Genomic DNA, 24690 nt, shown 5'->3' with positions numbered 1-24690 from the left:
AATTGCTCTACTTAATCAAAGACAGATCACAGTCATCTCAGATTGTATTTAGTTGCAAGCCACTTAAGTAAATCTATAATATATTGTGTAAAAAGTCAATATGCACTTCCACAAGTCAAATAACCATGTCAGGCAATGGGGAAAACAAATCCAAATAATCACCCAAAAGAAAAAAAAAACTAGCTGTCTTATTTGGAAAGCTAACAAGTCATTATCAAAGGTTTATTCCTCATCTGTGACAATTTAATTGATTTAAATAAAACAAATACTTAATGAGATTATCAAAACCCACAAGGTCAGGAAACCCTTAAAAACTGAAACAGTATAAATTATTTAAGAGGCTTGTGTTTTTTAAGTAGGCTTTTTAAACCTCTTTGTAGCATCAGGTGACATATCAATGACTGATTTGGGAATAATTTTATTACAAGATCATGATAATGTAAAATATTTTATAATGTAGCCTACTAAAGATGATTGCCCAGGGAAAAAAATTTATTTGTCTTCTTTAAGAAAAGAAACTTTGGCAATTATGTAAACCATCACATCATTGTTTATGAGCATTCCCTGAATACTGATCATTAAACCTTAACACTTAAATTTTTTTAAAAAAATTGCACTGAGGAGCTGGGCTGGTTATAAAAAATTTCAGGATTTCTCAATAAATATTCAACATATTCCTGTTGGTGAAAATCCTTATGGATGGATACTCATTAAAAGTAAATCCTCTACCAAAAAAAGTCATACACTTGATGAAAATAATGCTGATTACCAGGGGTAAAGAGGTAAAGGGTCATTCTGATGGTGGGACAGTACTGGAATTTGGGGACCGGACATAGTGAGTATTATATACCTCTGGGGCTGTGACACTCTACCCCTAAAATTCCAAAATATTATAAACCAATGGTAAATCAAGTCGTATCTCTATTATGATTTTCTTTGTTTTGTTGTTGTTGGTGGTGGTGGTGGTGGTGGTTTGTTGCTGCTGATTTGTTTGGGGTTGGGTTTGATTTTTTCATTTGTGGACTCCACCTGCAGAGTTTATTCCTGGCTCTGCACTCTGGGTTCACTCTTGGCAGTGCTCTGCATGCCAGGCAGCTCCTTAACTATACTATATGTCCCACCTCTAAACATACCTCACAAATCTATCCTGAGAAAATAATATATTAACAATCTTTCTGAAATAAAAATTGTTTCATATCAGAAATAAAGAGCAGGAAGAACATTCACACTTCAGACTTCCTACATCTCCGAGATGTTCCCATCTGAGTGACAAGAAGACAAATACCTATCAGGGGAATGTGTACCATATGAGAAATCTGCAGTACTCTCCGCCTAAACTTCCACATCCCTAACCCTAGCCCCGATTCTAATCCTAACCCCAACTCCTAGTGGATCTGATATCTAGTGAGGCCCAGAAGTAGCAAATTTCCAAAGCTTAATGATCTCTATACACTGTACATTCATTTTCTTTAAAAATAATAATAATAATAAAGTAACACCCATAACCTCCGGGAATCTAACAGAAAATCTTGTCAAGGCTATTCTCATATTTCAAATTAACTTGAACCTAGAATAGGCACAATCCTACCAACTAGCCCCAAAATAACCAACACAAAATGCTTCACTTTCCACTTTATGTTGGAAAACTACAATACTTTCTACCCAAACCCTCCAGATCCCTAGCCCTAACCCTAGCTGGTTTGTAGTTCCCTCTTTTATTCCTCTCCTCTCTCCACTGTTTTCATTCTGCTAATTCTCCACTGTTGGTAGCAATCTCTGTTCCCTACTTTTATCAAAGGGTTGATTCAAGAATGCATCAACTCAATTCTCTCAGTCATACCAAAAGCTTATTTTTAAACATACGTATACCTGCTTTCCCTTCCCTTCTTTATCACAAGATTGCCCTGCAGCCCACACTCTCTAATAAACATGGATCCCTTTCTCTGTGCTTTCAATCTCATTCTCTTCCCTCTTCTACAGAATTCTTCTTTGCCTGCTCAGCTCTTCTCATATGTTTAAATACTCTTTTATTTCTGACTCTCTATGTCCAGCACATGAATACACTAGGTCTTCCTCTCTTGAATGCTCCTTTACTATGTATCCTTCCACTAACATACAAATACTGTTCTCTTTATCATAACAGCCAAGTAGTAACTTGCAATATGTCGTTCACTGAGCCAAAACACTCAAACTTTTATGGCTAACACATGAGGGCAAAATATTAAAAGATCCTGTAACTTGAAATATGACTTCCCTCAGTAATTTAAACTCTATAAGCAACATACAACAAATGTGCAAGACCGAACAATTTTGAAGGTAAAATGAGACAACAAATAAAATCAATAAATTAGTCATAACTGCAAGAAGGTTTCTTAACTAAAAGATTATCTGTGCCAATTCCATAAAAACTGATATATGACATTGAAATAACCACTTAAGTTCTAGAATTTTCCTCTTCAAATTCTCCATATTTTATTTGGCTCTCCAATGTACTTCACTGCTAACGAATGAGAATACAGTGGGTCACTCTCATATCAGGAGACTTCAGAACTAGTGATATCAACTATATCACCCTGCTCAGAACTAGTCTTCTAAGAAGACCAGATGTAATTAATCTGAAATTCCATAACATATTGTTAAGGAAAACAGGCTTTTTGCACTTTTTGTAGTGATATCAAGTAATTCACTTCAAAAAGCAAATGTCAAAACTAAATGAGAAATAAAACATTATTACCATTAAAAATTCTTGTGAAAATATGCAGGTTGTATCTTTCTCAAATATTAAAAGAGCTTTCTGAATCAAGAAAATTGCTTTGGATATCTTATTCTTCCTTATTTTATTCATTACAGTTAATTCTGAAAAAAATTAAAAGAAATAAAATATTTTACCGAAACGGCAATTAAAAATTATCCTTACAAGTTTTAGAAATACAGATCGTCCCCGTTTTAGTTACCTGTAAAACAATCAGGGTTTTTGGACTGTTTTGGCTTCTCTGGAGCTCTGGTAGGTATCTTTTCGCTAACTTCCGGAATCTGTAAAACTGACAAGGAAATTGTCATTACAATTACATTTATGTCCAAGAAAGGAGGTATTTCATAACATTAAAGAGCAACTATAAAATTTTATTTTTCAGTATTAAATAAAAATTCAAACAACTATTTAAGTGGCTGTATCACCAAATATACCCTTCTACTGTATTTATATCTGGAATATAAGACTTTTTAAAGCATAAAAAATTATTTTCTATATAATCTTAAAATAATTAAGGTTAGAACATAAAATGAAAGATTTTTGTTCAGTTTCCGTCTTCATAAAGAATAGCTAACAGGTCTAGATACTAACAACTGTCAAAATTCTGCCCTTTTTATAAAAAATGCTTTATCCATAGTTACTGCAGAGCTCTGGGCACCACATGAAGGTCTCCATTTTCCTCTGCTTGTGATTGATAAAATTGGAGTCTCTCTCAAGATTTGCAGCTAACACACAAATTATTACCAGTTAATTATGAACAAAGAGAAAAGTACTAGAGTACAAGTGAAACAGATGACCAAGGACCTTTATGGTCCTGGGAATGGAGGAATATAAATGGGGAGAAAGGATAAAGCTATGCTGGGTCTGGGAAATGGTAAATGCTGCGCTGGCTTCTGGTTTTCCAGGCCTGATCATGAGTCCTAACAATATTTGTCTCTGTCCATCAAAGGATGTACCATAGAAATCTTTAATAAACTCCTCTGCAGAGTGAGGTGGGGGCCCAAAGGGTAAGGTATGTGGGGGAGGCTAACTATGTGTACTGATACATGTCACTATAGGGTAGTAACTGATAAGTGAAATGATATCTACAGGCATCCCTAACAAATATATCATAGTAACCTTACAATAAACTCCTTTCGTGGGGGTTAACTATGTGTGTTAATACATAGAAGACACTATAGGATAGTAAATGATGGTGAAATGATTCTACAGACATCCTTAAAAGATGAAAGGCTTCTGGTGGGAAGTGTAAATTGGTAAAGGAACAGGTGTTGGAGGATTATGTGACTGAAGGAAGCCCAATCATGAGATCATGAACAACTTTGTAACTGTGAATCTCACTGTAACTCAACACAATAAAAAGATGTAAGATTCCTTTAAAGACAAAGAGTCAGGTGAATGGATTCCACATGGGGCTAGCAACACACATAGAAAAGAGAATTCATACTGAGTACCTAGAGTATTAGAAGGGATACTTGAGGACAAGAAAATATTCAATATACATGAGAGATAAGTAATTTTATATCCCTGTCTCTACAGGCAACCATTGATTGTAAAGTCCTGAAGTAAGAATAACAAAAGCAGTATGTAAGGATGAGGAATTTGGCATAAGTGTACAAGGTTGAAAGAACATATCATCTGTGGTATGTTGGAAGTTAATAAAGCCAAAAATATTAAGACACTGTAAAATAATAATAACTAGCTTCACTTAAATTTGGGTCCAAGTCTACATTCAACAGACTTAAGTGGGTTCTAGATAAGAAGTCAAAGGGTAATTTCATCTTCGATTATTTATGGATGACATTTAAATGCTCTAATTAATCTATTAGTAAAAAAGCACCCTTTTATCCACCAAAGAAGAAAACATAGCTACTAGTTAAGAGTGATGGCTAGTTTTCTTAAAGAAAATCTGACAGAGGAAAGTCATTCACAGCTTGCACTCCCAAGCCCCTGTCCTCTCTTGAATGCCTCTGCCTTTTCCTACTCTGGAGAAGACTATATTCTCTCTTGAATATGTAGGCCTCTTTTCTCTCCCATCACTTCTCTCTTAGTAAATTTTGTTCAATAAAAATTTCTTTGCTTCACTTCTTAGTTTTTAAGAGTCATTCACATTTTGAAATATCTCTTGAAACTAAAAATGTTCATGGTTATTATCCCAATGTTGGTTCATGGTTATTTTCTCATCTTGCTAGAAAAGCATTAACATTATCTTAGTCTACATGCAAGGACTCAGATATATTATTTTGTATTAAATAATATATCTGACTCAGTTTATTATTTTATTATTTATTTCGTACCATATGCAGCTGATTTTTTGAGGACCAGGTTTTTAAACATTGTCAATGTTTAAAATATAAAAGGATGGCGGGAAAGACATTATGCTAAACTGAATAAGTTAGATAGAGAACGGTAAATACTGAGTGTCAGTTATTTGTAAAATCTAAAATATACATATAATGCTCAACTCATAGAAACAGTGTTGAGTAATTGTTGCTATGATTTGGGAAAGTAGGATACTGGAGATAGAACCCTGGTTGACTGCATGCAAGGTAAGTACCCTACCCACAGTATATCACTCCAGCCCTTGAATACAATTTAGATAGACATAAAAGAGCATATAAGTTCCAAACAGTTTCATTTTATAGTGATCAGTGATTTTTAAATAAAAAAATGATAGTTTTACAATATAAAATATCATTAGACATTACTGTTATATAATCATAGCAGTAAGCCATAAGTAACTTGACTATCAAAATTAAACCTTACATAGAAGCCTTTTTTAAACCTATGTTAAATTTTATTTTGAAAGTCAAGTAAATTCGTCATTCATGATTACTACTGACAAACTATTTGTTTATGTTTTTGTCTCTTTACCTAGCAATTAAGGAAAAAAATAAGTTCACTCATCTGTACTCAGGTGCTGCTGTCAAGAGATGCCTTTCTAAGGTTTTCTGTAGTTTTCAGGATAAGATATGTGCTCCTTTCAAGACATAAGTGATCTACCTGTCTAGGTCTATCTGCCAGTCATTCTCCCATGTGTACTCTTTACTCTACCCACAAGAGAATTCTAGCAGATTTTAAACTTTACAATACAATCATTCATAGTAATGTCTTCACTTCACAAAACAATTGTTCCCAATTTTACATCTTCATAAATATAACACTTGCCAGATTTGTAACTCAGCTATCATCATTTCTTTAAAGCTCTTCCCGACTTTCTGTGTAATATAAGTATTTCTCTTAAATTTGCCTGATAATATTGAGTCCATTTATATTGATTTTGTTCCCCTTGATAATGAAATCTGACTGACTTACCAAGAAATTTAAAATTAAAGACTGTACCATGTTTGTAGTAAATTAAGTATGGTTCCTGTATCTTATATAATGCTCTAAAAAATGTTTGCTTGATTGAATTAACAAAATAAAATTAATTTACTGTAACTCAAACATAATTAAATTTTTCTTAGAAGTATGCTGAGTTTCTGTAGAAAGTATGAAGAAATAATTAAATAATCTTTATATTAATTAACTAAATAAGAAAATAAAATCTATCTGGGAAACAAGAATATAATTTATATATGCTTATATAATCATAATTACATATTATATATTAAATTATATCATGTATGATTATATATAATTATATCATACAGTTTTTAAATAACATTATCATTGTCACTGTCATCCCGTTGCTCATCGATTTGTTCAAGCGGGCACCAGTAACATCTCTCATTGAAAGATTTATTGTTACTGTTTTTGCAAATCCAATACGCACAGTAGCTTGCCAGGTTCTGCCGCGCAGGCTCGATTCTTTCGGTAGCTTGCTGGGCTCTCCGAGAGGGGCAGAGGAATCGAACTCAGGTCGGCCGCGTGAAAGGTGAACACCCAACCGCTGTGATATCGCTCCAGCCCATTAATATTATATTATATATTATATAAATATAGTATATATGATTATATAATTATGTCTAATGTACTATATGTCACTGTCATCCCATTGCTCATTGATTTGTTCAAGCGGGCACCAGTAACGTCTCTCATTGTGAGACTTATTGTTACTGATTTTGGCATATCCAATACACCACAGGTAGCTTGCCAGGCTCTGCTGTGCGAGCGGGATACTCTCCGTAGCTTGCCAGGCTCTCCGAGAGGGGCGGAGGAATTGAATATGGGTCAGCCGCATGAAAGCGAATGTCCAACCACTGTGCTATCACTCCAGCCCAATGTATTGTATATTAAATATAATTATAATTATATATGTTATTTATTAAAATATTATTTATTAAATTATAAATTTATTGGCAGAGACTGGCAAGCTCTCTGTGGCATAGTCGATATGCCAAATATAGTAACAATAATAGGTCTTATTCCCCTGATCCTGAAAGAAGTTTCCAAATCGCTGGGAAAGATGAGTAAGGAGAGGCTGCTAAAATCTCAGGGCTGGGACGAGTGGAGACGTTACTGGCGCCCACTCGAGTAAATCGATGAATAATAGGATGACAGTAATACAGTGACAGCGATATAAATTTATTAATATATGTTTTATATTTATATATGTTTTTGAACTTGTTTTAAACTGATTCCGAACAAACTTTCAGAAATATTACCATTCAATTTATCAAGGAGCAAAGTGGCTATTCGATGCTGAGCTCGAATTAGTTCAACATGCAAATCCATAATGAAAGTATTTGTTGTAACTGGTTTGTGAATGTCTCCATCAGCATGGGGGTACTTCGGTAGAAGTAAAGTAAAAAGAAAGAAATTAAAAATTTTTAATACAGTTATCAAAACATACTAAATGTAACTATACTATTATTATTATTATTATTCAAGTAATCATTTACACTTAACCATTAAATTCTGCTCACATATCAACACTTTACAATGTCTTACATACTAATAAATATAATTTTTTAATTAATCAATGGTCTCTTCCATAATAAATTCAAAGATCCTCACTCTTCTTGATTTCATCCTAGAAGAGGGGAATATATTACTGACTTATGAGAGCAAAGTAATCATATTTCATGTTTTGCATACCAATTTGCAAGGCTAGTTTGCTTGCTAGTGAAATTAAATTTTGACCTAATGTTAGATTTTCCCATTCTTACCTTGGTATAGCAGTGGTCAATCGCTGACGATCCATCGGACAAGTTAGTTAACATGCAATGTAAATTTATTCCATTAATTGCTTTGTCAAGAAGTGTATAAGCCAAAAATAATTGTTCTATGGGTTTTTTCTGAAGTAATTTTATAAACAAAAAAGAAAACAAAAAGAGGAAATTATATGCAATATTCCAAACTTCTTTTAACATAATTTAATATCAAATAACAAATTTAAGCAATCTAATTCAATACCAAAATGACCCATTTCTTTGATTTTATTTAATGTGATACTACTAATAAATGTGAAAAAATACATTTCACTAATTTTTAAATAAACATTTCAACAAACAAGTATGTAATGTTCATTTATAATTTTAAACATTTTACAAACATGTATATAACTTTGTTACAGAATTAAAATTTCTACATAAATGTGTGGCTAACTTTTTAAAAACAATTTTATGGATTTGCATTTATTACACAATTATATCTTTTAATATTTTTTAAATCTAGAGGTAACATAGAAAAGTGATCAGATGTCAGAACTTTGAAGTCACCCCACTAAGTTCAAATCCACTTCCTTATTTTGTAACTCTGAGCAAATTTGAGGTAGAAGTGAAAATGATCATTGTGATCACATCAACATGAAGTCAGCAATAGAACAACACACAGTGGACGCTATGTAATTGTTAAATTAATCCTCTCGACTACCTAGAAATGCATATATGTCATAAAGGTACTAAAGTGCCTGGAACTTATAACCACTATAAATTCAGGCCGGGTGTTATTCCTAGACTGGAAAAAGCAACATGAATGGAAAATCTAAGTTTCAACTTTTATTGAAAATAAATAAACAAGCAATGTTTTGTTTCTTAAGCTAACAGATGGGGAAATGAAATTCATTATAATATTTTCTTTTATTATCCCAGAGTCCAAGTCTATAGGAACCCCATTATATTTTTTTTATCTTATGCCCTATATTTAAAGCTTATTTTTCATAGAAAAATGGCTTTAATTCTTGTAAAGTAATAAATTCTCCAAATTTAAATACTCAAAACTAATTCTCCTGTTCAAGTACTGACCAGGTCTCACTTGGCTTAGCTTTTGAGATCAGACAAGATTCGGCATGTTCAGAGTGGTACAGCTATAGACTCAAAGTCATTTCTATAGTTAACTATTACACATATTATTATTAAGTAAATTTAATAACATTAAATTTTAATATTATTTGAAAATTAGAATTGTCTTAATTACATTTTCTAAATTATTAATAATACCTTTAATATTGGAAGAATTTCTGGACTCCCTTTTGGAGTCCCAAGGAACTCCTCTATTCTTTTCTCTGGAGATATGCATGAGAAAGAGAAGGGAGAAAGGAAACAAAGGAGGAAGAAGAGAAGAAATAGTAGGAGGAAGGAAAAGAAGGAAGGATGGGGAAAAAAAGAAAAAATGGAAATCATCATGAATCAAAAAGTTGTGCTTAATTGGTTATCTTCTTAAATTAGGCATTAAATTAAAAAGAATTCAACACTTATAATAAACTGACTACAAGAATTCAACACTTATAATAAATTGTTCCTTCCACTAGTTAAATTTTACCTTAATTTAAAGTCATTTTGCAATGCAACAAGTCAAATCAATAATTTATGATACCTTTATTGCAACAAGAAAATATTATGGAAAAAGATACTGTATTCTGTCTCCCTCTCTCTATATATAGATATATGTATATTATATACAATATATGGGCAGAGCCTGGCAAGCTACCCTTAGTATATTCGATATGCCAAAAACAGTAACAATAGGTCTCCTTCCCCTGACCTTGAAAGAGCCTCCAATCGTTGGGAAAGACGAGTAAGGAGAGGCTGCTAAAATCTCAGGGCGGGAGGAATAGAGACATTACTGGTGCCCGCTTGAGTAAATCGATGAACAACGAGATGACAGTGATACAGTGATATACTATATATATAACACATATATTTATATATAATATAGATATACCTATACGCCTACATATAGATATATGTATATCATATATACATATATATAATATAAATCTACAAAAAAAGTCATAAAATAACAGTGTAGAAGCCTAATGAATTTGAACAAATATCAGATAAGGTGAGTCTAAAGAATTTAGACTAAGTTTGCCCTTTGAACCCTGCTGTGGAGCGAGCATGATGGAAGAGCCCAAGGAAGCGCCCTTGGACTCCAAGCAGCCCACTGAACTAATTCCGGCATGGGACCAGAGACCCCACGGTGCGCTGAAACAGTGGGAACCGGGCATCCCCCAATTCTTTTAACCTCTCTCTCTCTCTCAACTCCTCCCTCCTGAGCACAGCGCAGGATCCGCGGTTTTCCTGAGCGCAAAATGGAGACGCCGAGCCTCTCTCTAGGCTTCTCCATCTTATGAGCACCATAAAAGGGTAAAAGTTTGTAGTGATGTTATTTCTGGTTGTACTTTCCCTGGACTTTATACAGAAACCCAAAACCCAAAATGTCATCTTAGCATCAGCAATATGTAATATGTCCCTTTTTAATGGGTCGGACTTTTGTGGGAGATCCTAACAAGAATAGTAAGTCTGTTGCTGAAATATTGAAGGCAATCAAAGTGGTAGCCATCTCTCTAGACTGAACTAAGCTATATCCCCACACCGGCTGAGAAGAAATATCCTTCTTTCTCGGAAAGAAACGCGGCGTGGTGTCAAACATAGTGTGATGTCCATTAAGCAAACAGACCTGGTGGCGTGGGAATGGGATATAAGGGGAAATATTATGTACATGGAACAGTGGGATGCTGGTGGAATCTCGAGCCGGAGCCGATACCAGCGCAAGACCTTCGGTTCCAGAAACTGCTTGCAGACACTCTACTAGTCTATCAACTAAGCCAGAGCCCCACGCCTGCCGATGACGGGAAATAACCATCCTTTTCGGTTTTTTTTTCCCTTGTCAGGCAGCGTGGCGATTACTAAACAGGCGTGAACTCGGTGGTGCGGGGCAAGGGGGAAAAAGAAAAGTTATGTAACAAACAGGGGGACTTAATATCTCTATATTCTTAGCAGTGGAGAACTATCAAATGCCTCCTTGGCAATAGGACTGCTTTCCTTTTTTGGGGGAAACCCCAACAACGGTAGTGAGTTGTGTGTTGAAACATGGAATGTAATCGAGATAAGGCATAAACGAAGTGAAACTTATCATGTACAAGGGTGGGGACTGGGGAGGTGGGAGGGGGCGGCAGGTATACTGGGGGGGTTGGTGATGGAAGATGGGCACTGGTGAAGGGAAGGGGGTTTGAGAATTGTATAACCGACATAATCCTGAGAACTATGTAACCCTCCACATGGTGATTCAATAAAATTAATAAAAAAAAAAAAGAATTTAGACTAAGTTTATTCATATGACAATGTTAGCTTCCTATTTTTCTATTTATTCAGAATTCAAACTAAACAATGTATTTATTACTTAATAAAAACCTACAAATGCCTTTAAGCAAAATAACATTATTATTATGCAAAAATTACTGTACTTTTTGCTTTGTATGCCAATAAGGTGATGTAAATAACTGGAAAAGTAATACGTATTTAAATATCTAAGTGATAACAACCCCTCAATATATAAATGTAGAACTTGTCATATTTATAAGTGAATTGTGTTCCAATATAAATTATTTAAGAAAAAAAAATAAATACAATAAATTACACTTGACCTATTTATAATTAAACAGTCTAGAACAATAGTTTCCCTAATCAACTAGTAAAAAAAAAATACAATCAAAGAATAGAATTAAACAATAGTTCAAAATGTTTTGTTGTTTGATTTGGGGCCACACCCAAAAATGCTAGAGCTACTCCCAGTAGCTAGAGCTACTCCCAGCTCACTGCTTAGGGTCTTCTCTCCTGGCAATGACCATGAAGTAGCAGGGATTTAACTTGGGCCTTCCAATACAAAAACAAAAAGCTCCCCAGACACTCCAGTCTTGGGAGCTTTTTTCCAGCTCTTGTTTTATTTTTTAATTAAATACTGGGGCTTTTTTCCTCCCAGTAACAGGTAATCCAAAAAATTTTGAACACGTATAAAGAGGTCTTGGGAGTAATTGTTCTTTCATGCTTCTGGCAAATACAAGCATACATCTTTTCTGAAAGAAAATAACAAAAACTATTAAAGTACTTCTACGAAATATGTATCAAATGAAATGTCCACCACACAATCAAATATCACCAGTCAGTTCTTAATTGAAGAACTCAAAGCAATAAAGGTAGGAGGAATTACAGAAGTTAGATGACTTTGGCTTTTCAGCCTCACTCGTTTAAAAGCTTTCTAGCAGTACCCCAACCTGCCAGTTCTCTAAGGCCCATTTCTCTGCTACAGGTGCCAAAAGGTCCCTCGTGGGAATTAGCCCTCAGCCAACGATAGTGTGCTTCTCATGACCTTACTATACTCTGCAGGGCTTCCTTTTCTTCTCTCTCTCACTTCTTCAACCATGCTTTTCCAGATAAAATCCTAAATAAAACCCTTCACTCAATTCCTTGTCTCAGACTCAACTTCTGGCAGAATGAACCAAGGTTCGTTCAGGCTAACAACACCTGATCTCACTGAAAATTCTTACTTCACTAAAAAGTGGATAACAAAGTATTAAATTCCTCCTGAGTCAATGTATTGGGGAGTAAATATCACCACCTTTATGTTCTTATCAGAAAAAAAAATGGGTAAGAATTCTTTTTCACCAACAATCACTTGAGTATATGCAAGCTTTTAGATCTAACTATCAAAAGGGACACAAAGATGCAGACTAATCCAGAGATGGGAATACCTACAGGAGCATATTCATTCTTCAGTCAATGAAGATGTAGATTTTTGTACTGATTGGAAACAAACAAACTTACAGCATTTAAAAATCAAAGAGGGACATAGGGATTTTTCATTTACTCTGTAAGGCAATGATAACATTTCAGCTTTGCTTTTATTTTTTTTAAATTATTAGATTAACAGACACACACTCTATATGCATATACATATGTATATAATATATAAATGCTATATATATATAATATACATATATATATAGCGTTTGCCTTGCACTCAGCCGACCCAGGTTTGATTCCTCCGTCCCTCTCGGAGAGCTTAGCAAGCTACCGAGAGTTTCCTGCCTGCATGACAGAGCCTGGCAAGCTACCTGTGGCATATTCAATATGCCAAAAACAGTTAAGAACAAGTCTCACAAAGGAGACATTACTGGTGCATGCTTGAGCAAATCGATGAACAACGGGACAATAGTGCTATACAATGATATGTGTGTGTGTGTGTGTGTTTGCTGGTGAAATAACGTGTCTGCTTTAAAACACACTCCATGGGGATGGAGAGATACTACAGATGGTACTATCTATGTGTTGTTAGGATGCTTGCTTTGCACACAGCTGACCCAAGTTCAATCCCCAACATCATATACAGTCCCTGAGTTCTGCCAGGAGTGATTCCTGAACACAGAGCCAGGCATAAGCCCTGAGTACCACCAAAGGTGGCCCAAAACCCAAGAATAAAATAACACTAAAATAGAATACACACCAGAGATAAAGAAAGTGTTACATTCTGAGATAAAATAATATTGGCAATGTGCTGATAATTATTAGTACGAGATAATGCATGAATTATTTATTTCATCTCCCTGTATTTCAAATTCTGTATAATGAAAATTTTCAAAAGGCATCTTAAGACAGGACATTTCAAAAACTATGAATTCAGGACATTGAATGATTTAGATAGCCAGAGACCTCTAATCAGTAGTTCTCCAATTTGGATGCATACCAAAACACCTTGTAAGCTAACAAATTCTAGAAAGGTCCAGGCTAGTTGAAATAGTATAAGGCCTAGGCCTAGTAGTTATAAGACATCCTCAGGCTATAGTAACTGATAAAAGTTTGAGAACCTTGACTCCAAAATTCCACTGACAAAGCCAGACTCAACAATCAAGAACTCAAAGATCCAGATTAGTGAATTTTTAGGAAAATAATTTACTTTTTATAGTCTCCCAAGTGCCCTAATATTTGGTAACTGGAGTGGATATAGAAAGATAAGCGACTACCGGGGCTGGAGCGATAGCACTGCGGGTAGGGCAGTGCCTTGCACGCGGCCGACCAGGGTTCGATTCCCAGCATCCCATATGGTCCCCCGAGCACCGCCAGGGGTGATTTCTAAGTGCAGAGCCAGGAGTAACCCCTGAGCATCGCCGGGTGTAACCCAAAAAGAAAAAAAAAAAGAAAGAAATATAAGTGACTACCATAGAATCTCCACCTCATTTTCCAAAGCAACACAAAGGGTACCCAGGGGCCACTTCCAATTGGGCACGGTTCACTGTGAGGGACCCAGGCAGTAGGGACCCAGGACCCTAAGCACTGCTTAGGCACTGCGGTGCAGGGATGACCTGGCCATCGTGCAATGCTCAGAGGCCTCCACGGCCATCCCCAGGGATGCTCGAGAAAGCATGGGTCTTCCATGCACCCTAACCTTGCACTGTATCCCCAGTCTGCCACCTCCTTTTCTGCATATGTGTCACCTAATTCTGAGAGTTCAGGGTTTCAACCACAGAAAGAATAGCAAGCGGTCTTAGTAGAAAGCTGTCCTTCAAGTGAAGGCACCTGGAAGGAGAAAAGGTAGCAGAAAATGGTAGGGACAGGGGGAAAAAAAGGGAAATGGGTATAAAATGAGGACAGAAAAGAAGAAGAAAAGGAAAAGAAAAAGAATCAATGAAGAAAGAAGAAGAAATTTAAAAGAAAGGGATGAGAAGAGAAGAGAGATTTAGAAAGGAAATAATAGGTAGAAAAATGAGGGTAGAGAGATAATACCACAAAGAACTTGCCTTGCAAAAGCTGATCCAGATCAATCCCTGACACTACTTATGATTCCCTCAAGCAGTGATCTCTGAGCACTGAGCCACGAGTCACCTCTGAGCACAGTCAGGCATGGCTCAAAAACAAATAAAAAGGTAGAGGGAATTTGATCCATCCAACATGTGTCCAAGTGTTGACATGATAGTCTGGTGCGTGCTTGCCTTGCATGCGGTTGACCTGAGTTCAATTCCCAGGACTATGTATGGCCCCCCAAACCCACCAGGAGTGATCCCTGAGCATGGAGCCAGGAGTAAGCCCGGAGCACCATGGTGTGTGGTCAAAAAAAAAAAAAAACCTGCAATGAGTCACAAGACTCAAATGTCTATTTTCCATTAGGAAAAGTTATCCTGTTTCCTAAATTAAGCTTAAATACTTATTTTAGGCCCATTAACCCTGTATATTTTTTTCATCCAATATCTTACCTAGAGACTTTTTAAACCTTCTTTGGGGGTTTCCTAAAAACTCCAATATTTCACTAATCCGTAATGTGACTTCCGCCACCATTACGATGTCAATGTCTTCCATTCTGTAGCATTGAATTACTTCATTGATCTGCCACAGAAGATAAATCCACTAAAAAAAGGAAACATGCAGGAAAATCAATTAACAGCATATTACACATTATGAGTCACATTTCTCAAAACTTAGTACTTCCTAGAAGTCACTACCTTCTAATCCTATGAAAGGATTACAGGCATCTCTCTCCATATTAGTGCATCTTAATTATAAAATAATATGAAGATTTTTATGCTAATAAGATATATCAGAATGCTTCCATAAATTCATATAATTTCATTGCCTACATATCTATAGTCATCATAGAAAAGTTTTATTATTAATAGTACAGATCAGTGATGATTATCTTCTCAAAATTCTCATCTTCCTTAGGCAGCTGTTATCTAGATCATCTAAAATAGTGGGGGAAAGGTGTTTCAGACCCCACACTTGGACCTGCTTTTTATGCCGAAATCCCTAAAGCTTAGTACATAAAATTATCATTTCACTTTGCAAGTTAAAATAAGAAAATAATATTTATGTGCCCAAATCATGACTTTTCAGAGTACTTGATACAATCACGCAAGGCATCCTAAAATAGTTTATCTTCGGAGATCTCAGAATCACAGGGGATTGCATTGTTATTGAAATGTTTTCTCCTAGGTTTCCCACATATACTGTTCTCCTGTTCAACTTTCTCTTTTCCGTGAGAGCTCATAGTAATAGTCTATATATTTTCACAAAGAAAAATAAATCTGAAAGTCTTTGCTTATTTCTTTGTGTTTTCTAGTTTTAACCGTCTTAATGAATTTATCCACACTCGTGTGAACTCAGGTATGCTATATTTATTCCTAATTTTTTTTATTCCTAATTTTAAAACCTGAAATATTCCCCACTCCCTGAAGCTAAATTAGAACAAAAGTTCAAGACCTACACTTACAACTCTCACTCAGTATCACATACAAGGGCCTGGAGAGATAGTACAGAGAGTAGGACACTTGCCTTGCATGCAACTGGCCCAGGTTTGACCCACAGCACCCCATATGGTCCCCTGAACATCGCCAGGAGTAATTCCTGAGTGAAGAACCAGGAATAACCACTGAGCACCATAGGATGTGGCTCAAATCTCCCACTCACTAACACACACACACACACACACACACACACAATGTACCACATATAAAGTGATATGAGTGGATAAGTGAAAAAAATTTGAAATATACATCTCAACTTAAATTAGAAATAATAGAAAACTGAAAGAAAAAAGAATACTTTATTAGAACTGATTTTCTGGGTGAATTTTGCATAGTCGTTTTTTGGTATATTGAGCCGTTGAATTCCAAATTTGCATTTCTGCCAGAGGAACATTATCATGTCCACAACGATTTCTTTATCAGGCTGAATATTCTGCAAATAAAAATGGTAAAGTGACATGAATAATAAGATATGGAAATAGGTATCATTTCATGTGTACCAGACAACAGACATAGAGCATTACATATACTGCAATGGATTGGGCATTTATGTCTTCAAAATTCTGTGTTGAAATCCTAACTTCTATGTGGTTGTAATAGGAGAAGGGAACTTTAAGAGGTAATCAGGCAGAGGATGAGCCTCATGAATGAAAGGGGAGTAGTGGATGGTCTTATTAAAGGGACACCTTATCCCCACCCCAGAGTTTCTCACACTCTCCAGGTGGAGTGCCCTTTAAGATCAGGGTGGAGATATCTCACCACATATCAAATCTACTGGAGCCATGAATCTGGATTTCTAAGACTCCATAACTGTGATAAGTAAATGTTTTCTATAGAATCTTGCTGATTTATAACATTTTTGTTATAATAGCCAAAATAAACTAAAACATATATCAAGACATTTCATCTCATAACAACCCTATGATGGAAGTACTAGTAATCTCATCCTCATTTTACAGATGAGCATTTGATGAACTGGCTTTTCCAAGATAAAAGGAAAAGAAAGTAGAAGAGGTAGATTCACATGCAAGAAATCTAACTCCAGAATCCTTATTCTTTTTTTTTTTTTGCTTTTTGGGTCACACCTGGCGATGCACAGGGGTTACTCCTGGCTCTGCACTCAGGAATTACCCCTGGCCGTGCTCAGGGGACCATATGGGATGCTGGGATTTGAACCCGGGTCGGCCGCGTGCAAGGCAAACGCCCTACCCGCTGTGCTATCTCTCCAGCCCCCAGAATCCTTATTCTTAAGGAATGCTGAAGGCAGTTTCTGCCTCTCTGCAAAGAAAGGCCCCAAATATTCTTAGGCAAGTATGTATACCAATTAGTCCTATCCAAATTAAAATTTTAAGGTCTTCTGTCTTTCAAAAATATATATGTTAAAACAATAACATTCTGGTGGGGAGAGAATTAGGAAAGAAGCTGGCAAGAAGAAACTATGAACATGAAGAAACTAAACAGAACATTACATTTGAAACTAAATTCCTTTCCTCAAAAGCATAATGCCTGCCCAAGCACAAACATAATCTAAGAAACCCTGAAGAAATACAAAATGTTATTACACTGAAAAGTCCTAAGTCCCTCACTGTGTTTCAGTGATCTGTGAAGTTAAGGCAATGCTCTGAATTGGGTTTTCAAACTTCTTCAAAACAATAAAACCAAATTTTCAATGAAATTTCATCCAAATTTCAGCACTGTATACAAACCAACTAAAAACAAATTAGTGTGTTATTACCCAAAGTTCCCGAGGAACCTCAAAGAAGCCCCTGGAATACCTGGAACTATTCTTTTTTAAATTCAGTGCTGAACTAGGCGGACTTAAATTTTCAAACCCATAAATCATCATTTCTAAATACTGGTCATTTTGTGTGCACAATGACTCTAAATAATAATGATACTTTATATTCATGGGATGAAAAACAGTATTTCATTAATAGCATTATATCTTCATTAAAACTACTGCTTCATTTCTTTCATTATGAGTTAGTCAAGGAGTTTCTCAATAAAGTATAGAGATATGCAAAAATATGACAGTAATAAAAGAGACTTAACATTACAAATCATGCTATAATTCAATCTCTTATCCTAACAAACAATATAAAATTTTGTGAAAACACAATTCCTTTTGATATTTTCTATCTGTATTGAAATTAAATATACAATAGCCTCCTCTGATACTACTAAAAATTATTCTAAATAACTATGTCACCTGAGGACTGTTACAAACACAGGAATACAACACTGCTGCCAGATGGAAAATGTCTTCTGAATATGTACAAGTCTTCACGCAAGTATCTTAATTCATAAAGAAGGAAAAAATTGAAAAAAAATTACAAACTTTTAAATACATAAAATGTACAGAAAGAGAAATTCTATAAAAGTAAAAGTAGCACAAATGATAGCTGGGTAAATATCATGGCAACAAGATATTTTCTTTATTTCTCCTTATAACGTGCTGACTCTGTTAATATACTTAAAAGGATAGTCCTTTCAATGAAAAGGTAAAGAAACATTGTACTAGCACAGAGTTAAACCAAGAGAACTACAAAGCACATTTGAGTGTTCACTGTGCAAAAAACATTTTAAATGTTTCTATATAAAATCTAAATGGGCTTTAGTCCAATTAAAATAAACCCTTATTATCATGAATCTGCACATCAGCTATATCCAAAATAGAACTGAAGAGGACGATTATGTCAAAAAACATATAAAATATGGCAGTTGAAAAAAATAGAAAAAATATCTATTCAGAAACCACTATGCAAAAACTGTATCATTTTAAGTACAGCAATTGAGCTGCATGTGACACATGAAGAACATGATATAATGATTTTAAGATGAAATCTAAAAATGTCAATTGACTTACAAAAGAGGCTGCAGAATTTTAATTAGGCACACTAACATTTTTAACAGTTCCTACAGTATAGCCAGAGAGACAGTTCAATGGACTGAGCATATGCGAAAAGCACACTTTGCATGCAGAAGGCCTGGGTTCAATCCCTGGAACTGCTTGGTCCCTTGAGCATGGCAGGAATGAACCCAAGAGCATTTGTGGGTGTGGACCAAAAATCAAAAACCAAAAACAATGGAGGTCAGAAAGAACACGGTTGGTAAGGTGTTTACCCTTTATGCAGCTAACCCTGGTTCGGTCCCTGGCACTACTGATAAGCCCCTGAGCACTCCCAGGAGTGGCTCCTGAGCACAGAGGCAGGAGTAAGCTCTGCCTCCACCCCCCCCCACACACACACACACAACATACATCCTATAATAGAAAATGCTCCCCGCTGTAAAGAGAGATCATCAGACCAAACCTTACCAAAGAGAACCAATACCTTTTGATTTACTGCTTTTGCTCCCTCTTACATATCAACAAAGCTGCAAATATGCAGTCTCATTCGCCTTTCAAGACCATCACTCATTCATAAATCTAGCATCCTCACAAGACTCAGAAGCCTTCAAAATCTGACTCTTCCTTGAACTTTATTTCCCACCACATTCTCAAATTCCAGCACATCAACTACACTCCAACTCTAACATTCTTCCAACAATAAGCATACTCACTGCTCTCTTAGCCTCAAATATTCTTTTCCTCAGTTCACTTATAAAAATACTTTTAAAAAAACTTAATTTTTAAAAACAAATACTCACTATGCAAAACAGATTTTTTTACAAAATCTTGAGCTGACAGGCCTTCTTTGTAGTTCTCCAAAGGCAGGATTGTACCTTTGCTTTTCTTTATATTGATTAGAGGTTCTACTACAACAAGAAGAATTAAATCCTTCTCTGCTTTCTTTGACTCTGGCTCATCCCGCCCCTAAGAGAAGTCCACAGTTAGTAATGCGATGTCATCTAAACAAAATAAAACTGAATTTTTGGATTTTGTCATCAATATCACCTGGATAAATTCAAGAATCTGCCCAGCTGAAGATTCAAACAAACTCCATTCCTCGTAGTTAAAAGCTAATTTTGTAAATTTCAAGGCTGCATCCAGAGAAATAACATTTTTCCCCCCTATAAGTAGCTTCAAGAAGGATGTCACAGGAAAATCAAGGATTCCTTCTTTATCCATATTTGATACTGGGAAAAGAAAAAGAGGTTTGATATCATTTGTACAAATAAATATTTATTAAATATTAATTATCAAATACTTTCAGGCACTGGGAAAACAAAGCAAAGAAACCAGCACAATCCCTCCCTTTACAGAGCTTGCATTCTGAAGGGGCAGGGACAGGGAGAGAGCAGAAATTTCAGCAAATACAGACAGTGGAAGAGGCACAATGCAAGGATGTCAAGTGCAGGTCTGTGCAGGGAAAGCCATCAGGGAAGGCTACCCAGAAAACTGAACTCAGAATCTTCCAGGGAATTGGCAACAGTTACCAAGTCACCTAGGTCACTAAACACTACAGATCAAAAGCTCTGGAACAAGAGCTGAAACAGGACTATAGCAGTGCTGAAACAAGGTTAGGGGCTTGTCCAGTACCCGAACATCAGCAGATGTAGCCCTGGGAGACTCTGAGCACTACTGAGGTGCCGGAGTATCTCCAGCACCAAAAGACCGGAAGGCCTGGAATTCTCAGCCCCCTGCAGTGAAATTCCTGTTCATTCAGGTGAAAAGAGTCAGGGGTGGGGGCTGCCCAAGCCTCCTCAGCACTCCTAGAGAGGCCCCCAAACAAATATATGAATAAGTAAATAAATGGGGATATAGCTCTGAAAGTCATCATTACGTATCTGCATATGGAAAGCGATGCTAAACAAAAAGGGTGAACTGACCAAGTCAGGAGTGAAAACAAGACACTCCATAGGTTTCACAGATACTAAGAAAAACATTGTTAAATAAAATCAAATGTCTTCAAGGAAATACAATTTAACCAAACTTCTGGATGATTTTTTATTGAAAAAAATATCATTTATATCTATGGGAGAAATATAATCCATAGCCTTTCATAAAGAAAATTCCAGGTCCCGGGGCCGGAGCGATAGCACAGTGGGTAGGGCGTTTGCCTTGCACGCGGCCAACCCGGGTTCGATCCCCGGCATCCCATATGGTCCCCCAAGCATCGCCAGGAGTAATTCCTGAGTGCAAAGCCAGGAGTAACCCCTGAGCATCGCTGGGTGTGACCCAAAAAGAAAAAAAAAAAAAAAGAAAATTCCAGGTCCCAATGGCTTTATGAGTAGTCAGCCACTTAGGAGGAAATAATACCAATCTAACAGAAACTCTTTCAGATAATAAAGAGGGCATATTTCTCAATTACTTACATGAAGCCATCATGACCCAGAGAGCAAATCTAGTAAAAAGGCCATATTGTAAGAAAGAAAATATATCTCACCCAAGTAGGAGCAGAAATATTAAACATTGCCAAAACATTATCAAGCACTAGGAAATCACTTCCAAATTAGATTCATTTCCAAAATATAGATTCATATATATTAGACAGGCAATCAATGTAACTTGCCATTTTTTTTAATTTATTATTTTATTGAATCACCATGTGGAAAGTGTAACTTGCCATATTAACAGAAGTAAAAGAGAAAAGCCATTTGATTCAGAAAAGGCTTTTGATAAAACTCTATAGCAATTCAGGATTGAGAACTAATGAAAGAAAAACAAAAGAAAGAAAGAGAAAAGAAAACCTTAGCAAACCAAGAAAAGAAAATTCCTTAATCTGTAAATAAGAGGCATCCTTTAACAAATTTTTAAAATATTTCCATTTTAGATAAAAAATGAGACAAAGATGCCTGCTATTACCACTTCCATTCCATACTTTACTGGGAGATACTCTGTCAGGCAAAAAATATATAAAACAAGAAACAAAAGATAAAGAATTAGAAAGAAATAAAAATCATTATTTACAGATAACTACATAATGCGCAATATCAAAGAAAATCTACTAATAAAATTATATGAATTGTCAATTGTGACTAGTGAAGTTATTAACCTCAAAATCAATATAAATTGGATATGGTTTTTTTGTGTCCTATTATAAAATAGTTTCCTAATAATTTATTTACCTAATAAAAGCGTTCTTCCTGCTATGAATAGCTCTGTGACAATCTCACGAATTTCTATTTCATCTATAGCCACTGGAACAGTTTGTAGTGTTCGTCTATTTGGATCAGAAAGAGCTTCCAAGACAGCCAGAAAACGGGACGCAGTGCTGTCAAACATCTCATCCAAGAGACGTTCTGTGATGGTAGACGGCCATGAAAGCTGGAAAAAAAACAAATAGAGTCCATTTTTTAATGTTCTCCAGTGTTTGATATTATAATATAAGTAAGGTATGTTTAATTGGTGGTAAGAGAGTGGTTAACTCTATTAATTAGAAAAGACAGTTTGACAATTCTTCTATTTTGAGGTACAACTCCAGACTTCATTAAAGCTAAAAGTTGATATCATTCCGTCAGAGACTTTGCTATTTCTTAGTCTATTTGTGTTTCCCATGCAGCATAAACAGGCTGTTTGTTTTCTTCTTTGTATTAGGGCAGCATCAATATGCCATATGCCTTGTGGTACCTAATTTACAGTCTAAAGGAATGGATACTTATATTTTGCTGAAGAATCAGGAGCACTTTTTAAATTCACAGGACAAATCGCCAGATTCAGTGACTCTAGGTGAAGCATTTTTAAACAAGCAGAGCGGGAAATTCTAATACAGAAATTACTTAAGCCCAGATCTGAAGCAATATTTTACAGTATAAATAACTGGCCTTGTGGTAGTTATCCCTGAATAAGAGTTAATATTAATAGCAAGTGACTATTGGAGCCCATGCAAATTCCCAGCAACTGTGCTTTGTAAGCATTCTGAATGATTGCACCTTCTGCAGATAGCTTTTCTCCACACATCATTCTTATTTTTTGTATTTAGGTCACCATGGAAAAGAGAAGTAGCTGAGATTGACTTTTCTTGGATCCCTATAATCTGTTCCACTTCTACATACTATACTTTAAGTGATACCTACTCTATTGGTTGTTCCGTTTATTCCCCAACAGAAGACATATTTGTCCACTAAGACTGGTTTCCCCCTGTACCCAATGTACATTCCAGCTATGATACATTCCAGTATGATTAGGTTGCAGTCTTTCACTTGTAATATTTTCCTCTCATCTCCCTAGTCAAATCCCACTCATTATTCCAAAGCCATTTAAAAAGATAAATGTACAATTTAGTCAGTTCTACAGTTTATCATTCTTAAAACCACAGCATGTATCCAATACATAGCTGCTGAATTAATAAAAAGTAAACCATGGCAGTAGATAATATTTCTGAGGACCAACTACTTGCAAGAAAATTCTAAGGACTTTTTCACATGAAACTCAGGTAGTTACAATGGCTCTTTCTTTTCCCTCTTCATGTGTATCACAAACTACAATCATTTCATTTATTATGTAATGCCTCAACTAAAATGTAAATTCTCTCCTTCACATAATAGTTACTTTAATATATATATATATATATATATATATATATACTCAAGAATCACTAGGTCATGAAAAGTCTCAAAGAAAACTAGAGTCACTGATATTCAGAGAAGCAGGTGAGAGAGACCAGAGGAACAAAGAATGAAAAACTAAATTGGGGGCGGAGAGGGGGTCTGGAGTAGGGGCGCAGTGGTAGCACAATAGGTAGGGCATTAGTCTTGCATGTGGCCAACCTGAGTTCAATCCCCGGCATCCCATATGGTCCACCCATAATTCCTGAGTGCAGAGCTAGACACAATCCCTGAGCGTTGCTGGGTGTGACCCAGAAAGGAAGGAAAGGAGGGAGGGAGGAAGGAAGGGAGGGAGGGAGGAAGGAAGAAAGGGAGGGAGGGAGGGAGGGAGGGAGGGAAGAAAGAAGGAAGGGAGGGAGGGAGGGAAGAAAGAAGGAAGGGAGGGAAGGAGGGAGAAAGGGGAGGGAGGGAGGGAGGGAGGGAGGGAGGGAGGGAGGGAGGGAAGGAGGAAGGAAGGAAAGAAGAAAGAAAGAAAGAAAGAAAGAAAGAAAGAAAGAAAGAAAGAAAGAAAGAAAGAAAGAAAGAAAGAGAGAGAGAGAGAGAGAGAGAGAGAGAGAGAGAAAGAAAGAAAGAAAGAAAGAAAGAAAGAAAGAAAGAAAGAAAGAAAGAAAGAAAGAAAGAAAGAAAGAAAGAAAGAAAGAAAGAGAGAAAGAAAGAAAGAGAGAAAGAAAGAAAGAGAGAAAGAAAGGAAGAGAGAAAGAAAGGAAGAGAGAAAGAAAGAAAGAGAGAAAGAAAGAAAGAGAGAAAGAAAGAAAGAGAGAAAGAAAGAGAGAAAGAAAGAAAGAAAGAAAGAAAGAGAGAGAGAAAGAAAGAAAGAGAGAGAGAGAAAGAAAGAAAGAAAGAAAGAAAGAAAGAAAGAAAGAAAGAAAGAAAGAAAGAAAGAAAGAAAGAAAGAAAGAAAGAAAGAAAGAAAGAAAGAAAGAAAGAAAGAAAGAAAGAAAGAAAGAAAGAAAGAAAGAATTGGGGGCTTGAGAGAGTACAGCAGGTAAAG

At 35.9% G+C, this 24690-nt stretch overlaps 1 protein-coding gene and 1 non-coding gene across 2 annotated transcripts in view; both read right to left on the bottom strand.

The window, feature by feature from the left end:
• CFAP54 (cilia and flagella associated protein 54) overlaps nt 1–24690 on the bottom strand; it is a 330907-nt gene that overhangs the window by 263996 nt on the left and 42221 nt on the right. The window contains exons 9-19 of the mRNA XM_055118311.1: nt 22221–22419; nt 20107–20288; nt 19860–20025; nt 18421–18506; nt 16510–16644; nt 15165–15315; nt 9136–9200; nt 7864–7992; nt 7360–7483; nt 2955–3041; nt 2735–2856 (exon numbers count right to left, since the gene is read on the bottom strand). Of these exons, the coding sequence (XP_054974286.1) occupies nt 2735–2856; nt 2955–3041; nt 7360–7483; nt 7864–7992; nt 9136–9200; nt 15165–15315; nt 16510–16644; nt 18421–18506; nt 19860–20025; nt 20107–20288; nt 22221–22419 (1446 nt within the window). The remainder of the gene's footprint in view (nt 1–2734; nt 2857–2954; nt 3042–7359; nt 7484–7863; nt 7993–9135; nt 9201–15164; nt 15316–16509; nt 16645–18420; nt 18507–19859; nt 20026–20106; nt 20289–22220; nt 22420–24690) is intronic.
• Nucleotides 18660–18785, bottom strand: LOC129399219 (small nucleolar RNA SNORA22). Its single transcript, XR_008626994.1, has one exon. It is a non-coding gene; the product is annotated as a small nucleolar RNA SNORA22 (small nucleolar RNA).

Source organism: Sorex araneus, chromosome 10 (genome assembly GCF_027595985.1).
Source record: "Sorex araneus isolate mSorAra2 chromosome 10, mSorAra2.pri, whole genome shotgun sequence".
NCBI lineage: Eukaryota > Metazoa > Chordata > Mammalia > Eulipotyphla > Soricidae > Sorex > Sorex araneus.
This window is presented reverse-complemented; position numbering and strand designations above follow the sequence as displayed.